The following is a 13,779-nucleotide window of genomic DNA, read 5'->3' as shown; positions in this document are numbered from 1 at the left end:
ATAACAAGAGGAACTGGTGGGTAACAGGGCCAAAGTACTACTGCCCCCTTGCTGACATCCTTACGTCTCAAGTATTTTATTAATTAAATCTAATAATATTTGGGGAGTAGTTTAACCAATCATTACTTGGGTAATACAATTTGCACAGAAATGTATTATCAGTAAGGTGCATTCCGTACAATTTACTTAAGTACTCTTCCTGTTAACTGGAAGCTATGGCAGTGGTACTACAGCAGCCCATAAAGTTGATGTTTGCATTGTTAATTCTATTTGCAACACTGGTAAATTCTGTCCTTGTTTGCTAAGATTCCATCCTTGATATGACAACCTTCCTTTAATAAAGATAAAGACTGCCACCTCTCCCACAGGGTCTGCCAGCATGATCAGTGTTATATCTCAGAAACTGTAGAATACAAAAAATTGTCCTGCGACAGGGCAGATTTCAATGTCCTCCAGGAAAGGGGATGCATCTTGAATGCTAACTTTTTAATGTAGATGTTTGCTACTCACGCCATGCTACCTTCACCTCATTTTGTTAGTTTTAACCTGTCTAGGGACTATAAGACTATGGCTTCTGCCTAAATAATTACACAATAGGGTAACACATGTCCCATTCACTCTAACTTCTCTGAAGGGCAGATGAATCCTATGAAAAATCAGTAAACCATGCTAGCCAGGGATTACAGCCATACTGCAGACCTTTATTAGATGAGCACTTCCATTATTTAATAAATAACTTCTTCAGATAAAAATATTTTATAACAATGAGCTTAAATACAGTTGCCAAACCTCCACAAGCAGTCAATCTGTTTCTTACTTGCTCATTTAAAGAGCTAAGCTAAAAAGTAATGGAAGTTCATTCATAAATATGTTTATTCTGTTAAAATCCTAGACAATACGTCATATTATACCATGACCCCCCCCAAAACGTGCACGCTGATTGGCCAGCGTGCCCGTTGTAAATCGAGTTATACTAATGGAAAAAGGTCCGGTCGCCAGGACTTTTTTCCATTAGTATAACTCGTTTTTTTAAAACACTGTCTCGCTATGTTAAATGGGTTTAACATAGCGAGACAGCTTTAGAATAAGCAACGGAGATCTCCGTTGCTTATTTTAAAGCTGTCTCGCTATGTTAAACCCATTTAACATAGTGAGACAGTGTTTAAAACGGAGAAAGCAAGATCTCCGTTGCTTTTTAGTCTCGCTATGTTAAATGAGTTTAACATGGCGAGACAGTTAAAATAAGCAACGGAGATGTCCGTTGCTTATTTTAAAACTGTCTCGCTATGTTAAACTCATTTAACATAGCGAGACATAAAAAGCAACGGAGATCTTGCTTTCTCCGTTGCTTTACAACTCTGATGTACTGCGCAGGCGCGGTACATCAGAACTGCCGGATGCCAGACATCTGCGGAAGGGCAGCAAACAGGCATTATACTATGCCATTACTTAAGAAAAGTAATAGTTTCTTTTCTTAAATAATGTCATGGTATAATAGCAATAACCCACTTCTGGGTGTGGGTAATGCTAAATTTACCCACGGTTGGCTTTGTTTGGTCCCTCGGGCTTCGCCCTCGGGACCAAACCACGCCAACCGTGGGTAAATTTAGCATTACCCACACCCAGGCGTGGGTTATTGCTATATTAGTTTATTTAAATACATGTAAAATCACTCATGAAAGTTTGTATTGGTTGTATAGAATTAATTGTGAACCAATTATTGCTGAGCTTGTCCTTAACCAATTCTGAGAATGCGTTTTGTCTTTTAACAAATGAAATTTAAATATGACTTTTTAACCAATGAAATTAGAAAGTTGTTACAATGAGTGAACTGAGTTTTTGTATTTAAATGTGTGTTTTTACTTTAGAACTTTAAGCCTGAAGAAGGATTTTTATGCAAAAGTTGATACTAGTGTTTTGATTTAACTAAGAGTCAAATAATTTTATTTGCATGTTTTGAATGTGTTTGATTTGTTTAAAATGTTTAATTCACGGTGGTGATGATGCCTAAAGATGAAAGCTCTTAACTGTGATTGATTCTGTTTGGTGTATTAAACTGTATTGAGTGCTACCTGGTCATTGGATTTTTATTTTACTGATTTTTATAGTCCAGTGCTAGTTTCTTCTGTTTGATTTTTTTTTTTTTTTTTTTAAGAGTGAAATAAATTTACTCATGGTTTTAGTGGACTTGTTTATTTTTATTTCTTCTTTTCGTGTGGACCACTGATTTACTGCAGTGCTGTAGACATATTTTCTCTCCACAAAAACATGAGCATTATTTTGTCTGTCTGTGTATCAATGTATTAGCGTGTCTTGGTCTTTCTACCTACCTTCTCCTCATATTTGTGTTCTGTATTACACGCACAGTTTTAAGTTTTTTAATTTTACACGTTATTCTGAATCCGCTTAGGAGAGGTGATATAGTAAACATTACAGAAAATGCAGAACTTAATTGGATAGTAAGATTCCGTGCCCACCAATCACCAGGACCCAATGGAACCGTAAGTATTAAACCAATCCTTAAAGAATTACATGATAAAATTGAAATACCTTCTCTCAATGGATGTTTGTTGAAAGTTTGTATTGGTTGTATGGAATTCATTGTGAACCAATTATTGCTGAGCTTGTCTTTAACTAATTCTGAGAATGTGTTTTGTCTTTTAACCAATGAAATTTAAACATGACTTTTTCACAAATGAAATTAGAAAGTTGTTACAATGAATAAAGTGAGTTTTTGTATTGAAATGTGTGTTTTTACTCTGGAACTTTAAGCCTGAAGAAGCGTTTTTTGTAAAAGTTGATACTAGTATTTTGATTTTACTATTTTACTAAGAGTCAAATAATTTACTTGTGGCTTTAGTGGACTTGTTTATTTTGATATGAATAGTGAAGCTGTGGGTAAAACGGATGAAATATCTGCATGGCATGTCACATTTTATTTATTTATTTGCTATTTGTTTACCAGGTAGGTGGGTTGGTCTATTTTTCAGCCATGATCAGAGTTCACAGAGTAAGCACAGGCAGTCCAAAACCATTACACAAACTATAAACAAACTATACATAGGCAGAATGCCTGGCATACAAAAGATAAAACAGTATTGTAACAGAAGGTGTACTAAATATAGGTCAAATATGCTGAAGACCCAGAGCTGCTAGATATGCTACACCTAAAGAAATCCCAATCTCTCCATGCCACATGCTCCAGGGACCTAAACCTCATTACCACAATAAACAGAACATGCTGGAGGGACAGGTTCCTAACCCAGAGACTTCCAATACTCTGGAACAAACTTCCCAGTCACATCAAGCAGAGCACTTCACTGACCCTCTTTAAGAGAAATCTTAACGAGTGGATGGGCAATAGGAAGTTCATCCCGGGGATCACTTCAGTGGCCTTGCTTGACAGGAGTGCTGGAAACTAACTTTGGGCGGCATGACACCAGGGAACCTTCTGGGCTAGGCTTATATAGGCTCCAGGTCTGTTAGCCTAGTAAACACCTATGAACCTATGAAGACAGTAACATTACAAAATGACATAAATACATAACTATGTACAGTTTCAAAAATGAACGTGTAAATTTCAATTCATATGCAGGTATCAAAATGAAAAGTATAATACTTTTTGTCATAAACAGAGAAAGAAAAAATATCAAGTCCTTCTGCACCCTTCTACATTAAGGAGTGCACCCCCACACATTAATTATAGGGATCTGGATACAGCCCAATGCGGTGTATAAGTGGATGTACTATGTATGTATGTTTTATGTATGTATGTATGTATGTATGTTAGGTATAAGTATGTAATGGTTTACTTTTGAAAGATTGAAAATCAACCTACCGAATGGCCCTTTGTGCGAACCAGAATGATGAAAATCGTCAGCCCGATCTGCACCAAAGTTCGAAAATCAGCAAATCGAAAACCAGATTTGCTGATTTTCGAACTTCAATTCAAAGACAAAGTGTAATGCAGGGGGGCTGTGCCCCCTGCACCCCCCTGCTTTATTATTCTAACTCCGAGGTCGCACTACAGTGGGGAAAGAGTCCACTTCCCGATCCTCACTATAGTGCACCTCGCACCAAAAATGCTTAACCTGTAATGAGCGAACGTTACTGTGCATTCGCTCATTGCACATTTGATGCATTTTGTTTTCGGCCTTCCGAAAACTTGAAAAAGTCCTTTCGGACTTTTATATTTCATACATGTGCATTACGCACATGTAAAGGTAAACCGTATGTAATACATTCATTACATGTACAAGTGTACAGAGCAATAGAAATTCATGCTGAAGGCTTATCTTGGCTTTTACTGGGCAGTATAACAGATTAAATAATATGATGTTAGCAGGCCAAAACATACAACATCAAAAATAAAATAGAGAAAAAGGAAAAATCAAGTCTCTAGGAATATGAGAAAATTGGATGATAATAAAATGATGACAGCAGGTATTACACCTTCTGCATTTAAAAGCATTCTTTAGCCTTGTTAGAAACCCATCTTGCAGTTTGGTTCATAAACTCAAACTTTCTCTGTTGTATGCAACAGTCTGCCTATTGTTTGTACAGGGAGTACAAATAGTATGTAAATAACAACACAACATTGTATAAAATGGGTGAGGGGATATGTACGTGCACACAGCACAAGCCCTCTGATGCTCACTTTTTGCACTGTTAACAATAGAGACCAACCATGACCACTGTGAATTAAGCGCTTTCGTTCTTTTTAATGTTAGAACTTCTTCAGAAAATTTCCTATCCCAGTCACATAATGTTTAATTACTTTATGCACTGTCACCATCGAGGTACTAGTAACCTATTACGGCTAAACAACACTCTAGGAAACAGCTACAAATACAGTTCCCTTTTAATTGCAATGTATTGCAAAATCAGAACTGATAGTATGTCACTCAACAACCCACAATTAACCACGCAGTCAGAAAACACCCAGAAGACTGAAAATATGTTCAACAAACATTTCAACATAAAGAGCAAAACGTAAATAGAAGCGAAAGTACAACTACAAATGTACAACTTTTTTGAAATTGTAGTTTTAAACGTTTAAAAATCTTGCTTAGCATACATACACAACAAAATCTACTGATGACCTTTCCAACCCTGGCACATTGCTGTGAACTGTCAAACAGCATGCCCAATTCTTTTAAGTACTAGAACAAGCCATAATTTACAATTATGGTTAATCTATTACTGGCTGAATGAATAGGGCATACGTTATTTGATAAAAATTCCATAACCTTTCTTACTTTATATAAAACTAACAATTAGGGTCACATGTATAATGTGCTCAAATGTAAGAAACATGCATGACTTCCTAATTCACACTAGTCGTTTGCTAAATGCAATGCACAGATATTTGTAACAAAATATAGCATTAAACAAGATGCAAACCAGTTTCAGAACCACAAGTACACAAACTCTGAGTAATAAGGTAAAGGAAGATTGGTGCTGAGATCTTACTGCTCGCTTACATATCACCTTGTGTCAAATGAAACCATAGCCTGTGTTCCTATACTACAATAAGTTTTATACAAAACAAAAGGGTAACGTACTCAGCTAGATACAAGGTTCCAGGCAACATTATAGGAAGAACAAAATATGCACGATACCTTAAATTCAAGCAAGCCTCATGAATTATCCATCATATCTATACATAATGCATTAAACATTGTAGATCATTATCAAATAAAATACAAAGACATTCATAAAGAGCAAAAATGTTGAGTACCAAAGCATTTTCTAGTAAGTCTCTCTTACCTTTATCACTTCTGGAGTCTGCTGAATAGAAAGCGATGGAGCAGAGTCTTTATCCGTGATTCTCTCAGGTGCTGAATATGTCTGGGAAGCGGTTTTTATGGTATCCTGAAGAATTTGCATTATTTCTTTCTCTTTTGATATTGCTCCTTTACCAGTTCCACTATCAACAAGTTCTTGAGCAAAACTTTCAATGCTCTCCAGTATTCGTAGTAAAAGGATTTTGTCATCTTCCTCACTTTTATTTCCAGTTGTATCTAGATCTCTTGACTGAGTAGATGGAGGAACATGGTCAACAGATGGATGAGGGAAATGTGACTGTGGCCCTATCTGTTGAGTGAAATCCTTTTGCTGAGTTGTATTATCTTTTGGGAATGGCTCACTTAACCTGCTCTCAATATTCTTGGAAAAGGATTCCAGATCCAGAAGCAGTCGGTCTATATCTTCATGGTCCTTACTCTTGGTACTTTCTCTCTTTCTTATCATATCTGTTTCAGGGTCTTCAGCTGTAAGGGAATAACCTTTACCAGCAACAGATGATGTCTGCGGACTAGAAATTCTGTTGAGAGGAGATGCACTAGTAACAACATTTTCTGAAATGTTGCTGCCTGCACTACCATGTTCTTTTTTGATCTCTTTGGAAGCATCCTGTCTTCTAGATTGACCAGTGAGTTCAGAAAATCCAGTGCTAAACATGCCATCCCCTTTATGCTCCTTATCCAAGAGTTTGTTCACGTCAGAGTCTTCCTCTATGAAGAGGGACTCCATGGATTCTTTAGACATCCCATCACTGCTTTTCGTGAGTAGAGAGTCAGCAGAAGAATAGCTACCTGACTGATTTAATGGTTGTAACTGAGGTAGGCTTTGGGAGTTATTTACAGAATGTACACTCTTTTGTTGGTGAGCACTTTGCTGGCTAATACTTACTAATTTAGCATTAGAATGTGAATTAGAGGTGGCTTGTTTCACACTACTGCTGGAGATCTCAGATTCTAATGGTGAAGGAGTAGGAGGTAGGTTGGTAAGAGAAGGGGGAGATTGTATTATATCTTCATACCTGGGCGGTTGATCACTACCAAATATTGGAGAAAATGGAGTCTGCATTACACGATGCAAACTTTCTACCAGTTCTGAAAAGTCTTTTTGATCAGCGTGACCAGCTTGGCTAAATTCAAATGGTAGCTTTTTTAAATAAAGTGATAGTCGTGCCATGACATTCCTATAAATTACATCAGGACTGATGCTGCTGTCATCTTTGCCATCGACAGATTTTTTCTTAATGCACTGTTTAATAATGTCTGTACATTTTTTTAGGTCCTCTGAACATTTAAGAAGTATATCTAAACAGACTTTTATATCCTCTCCAGAAGTGGAAATGTCTGCTGTATGCTTTTCTAAAATCTTAGCTATAAGGTTTTCCTCTGAAAAGCCTTGTAGGGAGACTGCTGCCAGTGCATTGATATTTTGTTCAAGAGAGCTGCTGCGACTCAAACTCTTCTCTTCTGTAACCGATTTATGTAACAGACTTAAAGGTGGGCAGTTCTCATCATTAGGTGGGCAGTTCTCATCATTGCCAAAGTAGCCATAAATTGACTCAAGATCTGCCGACCTTCTGTTGAAGGACTCAGGTCTGACTTTTCTTCCTTTCCTCAAAGTCACATGGTTTGAAGTATACTTTACTTTTTCAAAAGAGAATTCTTTTATTTTTCCACTGGCAAGGTTTATAGCTTCACCTGTAATATCTTTCAGACTAGAGGAGTTTTGCAATGTAGAGCCTTTTTTACTCCTCTGAAGCCCTGGAACACTCTGATGATAATCGTCATTGGCCATACCAGATACAACAGCGTAAGTATCAACAGAAGAAATCCTTGGAGCAGTTTCATGGGCTCCTGTGGTACTGCGTGCTGCTGTAAATAACCCAGGGGGGACAAAAATTTGTGAACAGGTACTGTGATGAGCTGCTAAGCATTCGACTCCATGCCTGAAAGCTTGACAAGGTCCATTACAATAATGTACAGTATGCTGAAAGCGGCGGTCAATTACAACACTGTTGTAACAGTTAACTGTGCTAACCACAAGCTTGTAGGTTGCTGCCATGGTGCAAAAATCTTGTAATGTTTGATGCACAACACATTTAAACATAAATAAAAGTCCTTGTGCAAAATGAATCACAGTAGCTGACTACAAATTAGAGCATTGCAGAAGAAAATTCTTAAATGGTAAATGCAGTTTAAAATACTTTCAGATGAATCCACAGATGAGTGTTATAAAGTTTAGGCAGTGGCAATTCCTGTGAGCCTTGAAGGAAAGCTGTGTTAAGTTACAGCATTTTGAACTGTTAAATAACACTTAGGACATATGTCTGCATTGTATTTAGTGGCATTATGTTTCAACCCTCAGGAAATTGTTGTGTAGATAACTACAAGCGATGAGTAAGTATCCATGTTCAGTAAACAAGAAAGGCCTTAAAGGCCTGTCAATATTCCCAAAAAACATCACAGTTCAGAACAAGTCTGAAGACTTGAAGAAAATGTAGCAGAAGACAGAATTCTTGGCTTGTACTGAAGATATATTTTGAAAATACAACCAGATTTTGACAATCGTACTTAGCCAGTCTTTTTGCTGCGACACCTGAAAAGAACAAAAGCAAGTTTAATTAAACCCCAAAAAGTACAGCTGCAACACCACAGAACTGTTAAATATTTCATTGCTGATAATGACCTCCTAGTATTTCAGTGCTCACCTTTGAGTGTTGCATTATAAAAACACTAGAATCAAGACAAATGAAAGATGCAGCTAAAATGGAACTATTAAATATTCATCACAGATTAAATAAAAACATTCCTGAAAAAGAAACGGTTATTTCATTAAACACAGAACAATTATCCTTGATTTGGACCACTGTTTTATATCACTAGAAATAAATCTCTGGTTTGTTAAATAAGCAGAAATATGACTGCTTAATGATGAAAAAAACATTTATTTCCTGTAAATTTTTATTCTTGGTTCTTTTTGCATGCTTTGCCTACTGACCATCAAGCCATTCACTACTGCACTCCATCCCATTCATTCCCTAGAGGTGAGGAGTACCCCTCTGATCCCCTGGGGAGAAACTCATCCCAAGGAGGATGGCTTCCAGGCAAATTTTGATGGGTTTGCTACTGTTGCCAGCATCCTACTAGTGAGAGTGATTTTTACATGAAGGCCCTAATCCAACACTTGAATGGTGATGTGGGCATTTATATCACTGTAGGGACTGCCTATGCCCCTCTATCAGCCTGTGTAGTCTTCACTGCATGGCTAACGAGGGCTGTTTTTACTAGACCGGGTGGCTATGCCCACCCGTTCCCTGCATTGCCCATCACCCATTGATTCTGCCCTTGCTCTCCAGCAGTGACTGGGTTGTGAGTAATAGCATGAGTTAGCTGCGACCAAACTTCTTCTCTGCCAGGAGAGCCAAAATCACCTTTCTAGGCACACCGTCCAAACACCCAAGTTATAATGAATTCTAGCAATTTTCATTTCCTAAGGTATTTCTAAAACAAAGCTGTACTCCTGGTAATATTTTAATAGCCAAAAATCCAGTATTACTTTCTTGAAAAAATCTAAAAATTGTCTATGTGAATACATTGTTATATTTGAAAAGCAAAACCAACAAAATCCAGGTGCCTCTGCAGTAAGCCACCAAAGGTCCAAGAATAAATGCAGAAAAAAAGCAAAGGCAAGACAAGGCTCCAGTTTCTTCAACCAACACAACTGTTTATTAACACAGGTGCTTTCACTAAATGCTTCTTCATGTGTATCCACATTATTGCTAAAACACCCATTTTATACTATCATCACAAATCACAACAATACCATTTAACTATTTAAAGAACAATGCTTCTAAAAACATATAAAAATGTATACATTTAAAAATATGTACCATCAAATGCAAATGCAGAAAAATATGTACACACATAACACATTTAAAAACATCACCTACGCAATGGTCTATTTTTTTAAAATGGATCTCATTGGCACATGGTCATTTAAGCCATGTCCTACATCAACCCTCAACCTCACAATCCAATTTGCCTCTAACTCTTCTGTTTTAGCTCTGATATCACCCCCCTCTTATTCTCATAACATCTGCCTAAGACCAGAAATTTAAAACTATGTCTTTCACTTGTCTCAGACACATGCTTTGCAAGGGCATTAAATATGCTTTTCTTTTAATAAGATATATATGCTCTCTTATTCTATATTTGAGCAATCTATCGGTCTTACCAACATAGAATTTATTACATAACTGGCACGTAGCCAGATATACCACATGGGGGGTACTACAGGTTGCATTAACGCTCAAATGAAAGACCTCATAGAATCTGGATGTTTAAATTCTGTTCCTACATCTATATATTCACAATACTGACATATCTTACAGGGTTTAGTCCCTCTATCTTTCAAATGCCCTATCTGATCTCTCGGTGTACACAGTCTCCTTTTCAATGACTTTTTGTTCTTAAACGTACACTGAGGATGTGGGTCCAGAAACTTACTCACTTGCCTGTCTGTGGTCAAGAGATTCCAATGAGTATTAATAATATTAGTGTATTTTCTTACGTCTCTTGAATAACTAACACACATTCTAAGCTTACTATTATTATATACTTTATTAGCCCCAGAGTTTTCACAAGGTTGAGAAATAGGGCTTTGCTCTCGTACCCCTTAATTTTTCTGTCTCTATCATATTACTACGTACTTCATCCTTATTGTATCCCCTTTCCACCAACTCTGTACTTACTACTTCTGCTTGTTGTTTAAAGTCATTCTGTTTAACATTAAGCCTTGATAACCTATATAACTTTTTATGTGCGACTTTTCTAAGCACATACTTGGGATGCATACTATCTTTCCTTAGCAATTTATTGGCATGACATTCTTTCTTATACAATTTTGTACTTAATTCCCCTTCCACTCCTCTCACTATACTGACATCCAGGAAATTCACCTCAGAGCAAGACCAAGTCAATGTAAATTTAAGGAATGGTGTTGAATTATTAATCCATTCCACAAAATCCAATAATTGTTCTACTGATAAAGTAATATATGCTATTAGATGTGGGTGCAATAAGTTTTATATTGGTCAAACAAAGAGAATGTTTAAGGTAAGATTATTGGAACATTTGAGAGATATTAGGGTAAAAAAGTTAGAAAGTCCTTTGGCTCAACATTTTTATGAATATCATGAGGGAAAATGTGACACGTTAACAGCAACTGTTTTGGAACAGGTTTTTGTGAATGAATTAAATGATAATTTGGTTAAGAATGCTCTTTTAAAGAAAGAAACTATCTTTATTCTAAAGTATGAAACTTTAATTCCCAAGGGCTTGAATACAGAGTGCTGTTGGAAAAGTATTATTTAATTTTGTTGGAAATGCATTTTAATTTTGTTGGAAATGCACTTTAATTTTGTTGCAAATGCACTTTAATTCTGTTTGTAATGTATTTTATTAATTTTAATGAATTAATTGTATAATTGTTTGATTGAAGTTAATAGTTGATGCTATATAAACTCTTGCAAATGTGTTATGTGTTACTCCTTGAAGGCTTACTGTGGCCGAGGCGCTAGAGAATAAATATTGAACTACATTATTGGACTGGCTTTGTCGTTTTGCACTGTGGTACAGTTTATTGTTCCTTACTTTGTTGTCGTTTGCCAATTGTTCTACTGACCCCTTCCATAACAGGAAGAGGTCATCTACAAACCTTCGAAAAAACAATATGTGCTGTTTATAGGGACCCCTTTCCACATTCTCTACCTCCCATGCTGGCATCACCGCATTCCCATAACTGTTGGCACATATGCCCATTGCACTGCCAGTATATTCTGTCACTAAACATAAAGATGTTATTCTCAAGCACTAGCTTCAATAAGATCTGTATTAGCTATATTCTCTCTCGTGTAATTTCCATCTTTCTCTAGTCACTCTGTGACACTACTGATTCCAAGCTCAAGCTCCTCCCTCTACCCATAATGCCCCACTCCATCCCCATTGCTTCAGATCTCATTTGCCGCCATTGTGGTTAGAAGCAGGTTCTGCTGTCAAACATTTGTTTTTTTTTTCTACTATATTATCTCCTAAATCTTATATAAACCTTAAACTTTTTCTTATTTCCTCCTTCTTAGCTGTTGCTGGTGCAAGGAATATCTTGGTCTTTTCTACTAACCTTTTTTTTTTCTACTAATTATTTTTTAGTAGTCTGTTGTACCACTGTTCGCACCTTCCTTACCTAACTTTTAATCAGGTATTTCACCTTACTACCACAGTTAGTAACCTTATTCTTTGTTCTTTATTCTTCTCTGCTAACAAAACAACACAAAAAACTTTATTGTTCTATATTTCTAAGTTTAAGTGTTAGTTTTTCCTGGCTGTCATGTCTGACAAACCTACAGACTTTAAAAAAGCACTTCTTGTGGGCATAAGATCCCAAACTCAGATGCCCACAAGGATTGCATTTATTGCCTTGGTCCTGACCATTTAGATACAGCCTGTAAAGTCTGCTCTACATTTAATCTTAGAGCTTTGGCTGACAGGCATAACAAACTTATATTGAAAGGTTTACTTCCTGCTACTTCAAAATCCAGCCAAGTAGCTTCTTTAGAGCACAAGAAAGAGGTCTCCACCAAAGTCTCCCAGGTCTTCATCGCAGCCTAGGGGAAAAGTGAGAAAAGTTATGGATCCAATTTCTTTGGATCTGAAATCTCTTAGCCTACTCTTGGATCTGAAACCATCCTCTTATCCAAAGATTTAGGCTCCGATAGTCATCTCTCCTTCACCACTGACATCCACGCTGGATCCTAAATCTTTGGATCTGAAGACATGTACATCTTATACGAGCCGTACTCCTGAATACATGGTAAAGCCTATTTCACTCTCCTTGGCTGTGCAGTTGTTTCATACTCCAAAGAAACATTCCAGGCCCCCTTCCACAGCGTCTTCTAGGTCTTCCAAAAGTTTATCTGAAGCGGATGTGGATAAGATGATGTGAACATTTCTCAGAGCTCAGATCCAGATGAGGGTCCTGCCAGCTCAGTCCACTACTGGATCCGAGAGTGTACACGCAAAGTCCATTCCATCTCCTTCTCCATTCCAGCCCATGTTTTCAGAGCCCCAGGATCTGAAATCCCAGGCAGGTTCAGTATCAGATCCAAGGAAAATTTCCTGCTCCACTCAGATGGTTTCCCTAATGGGTTCTGCTCTGATATCCTCAGATCGAATGGGTCTTGGAGCCAAAGTGTCAGTGTCGGGTCAGAGGGGATAGGGTTTGCTCCAGTTTTGTCAAATCCATCCCTTTTCCCCTTGGAGCTTCAGCCCTAGACATTTCAGATGTGATTCATCCCTCGAGGCTCAGATCCAGAATGTGGCCTATCACGTGCCGCTGGTAGTTATACCTTCCTCAAAAGCTTTGGCTCAGAGGGAATGGATTGGGACTTCTCCTGGGCCCTCAGCCTTTGAGGTGGTGGAAAGGGCTTTTACTCTCCAGCAAGAACCATCTTCTCATATTTTGGATCCTACCCCTTTATTCTCATTGCTTCCAAGCCCTGAGTCACTCAGGCCTATTCCACAGGACAGCCAGTTTTAATGGGTCCCCAGGCAGTTCCAGTAGAGGAACTTCCCCTCTCTACCAATACCTCTCCAGAAGAACCCACAGAGGCGGTCCCCTGAACAGGATGTGTAAATGGAGACACATAGACATCCCCTTGGAGTCCCTCATGGAAGACATGGATTTTGATAAAACAGAGAGATCCCCTAGATCACCACTGGATGACATCTCCTTTGGAAATATTTTAGAGATCCTAAAGCAGAAAGGTGGTTGGTCATCCCAAACCCCTTTTTCCACGAAGAACTGGTGTTCTTGGAGGCTTTTGGTTCTGGTCCGTCCACATCTTGGGTCACCCCCTGCAGATGACCTTATTGATCTGGTTTTCTGCCGGGCATAGAAGGAGTCAGATACTATCAAGCCCAT

At 37.8% G+C, this 13,779-nt stretch overlaps 1 protein-coding gene across 1 annotated transcript in view; it reads right to left on the bottom strand.

Annotated features, from left to right (window-relative positions):
- Positions 1-13,779, bottom strand: part of LOC122801246 (serine/threonine-protein phosphatase 2A regulatory subunit B'' subunit alpha-like) — a 1,986,253-nt gene that overhangs the window by 564,232 nt on the left and 1,408,242 nt on the right. The window contains exon 6 of the mRNA XM_044070799.1: positions 5,770-8,397. Within this exon, the coding sequence (XP_043926734.1) occupies positions 5,770-7,908 (2,139 nt within the window). The 5' untranslated portion in view covers positions 7,909-8,397. The remainder of the gene's footprint in view (positions 1-5,769; positions 8,398-13,779) is intronic.

This window comes from Protopterus annectens, chromosome 4.part1, assembly GCF_019279795.1.
Source record: "Protopterus annectens isolate FY-2018-M chromosome 4.part1, PAN1.0, whole genome shotgun sequence".
Lineage (NCBI taxonomy): Eukaryota > Metazoa > Chordata > Ceratodontiformes > Protopteridae > Protopterus > Protopterus annectens.
The sequence above is the reverse complement of the archived record's forward strand: the minus strand, read 5'-3'. Positions and strand labels throughout refer to the sequence as shown.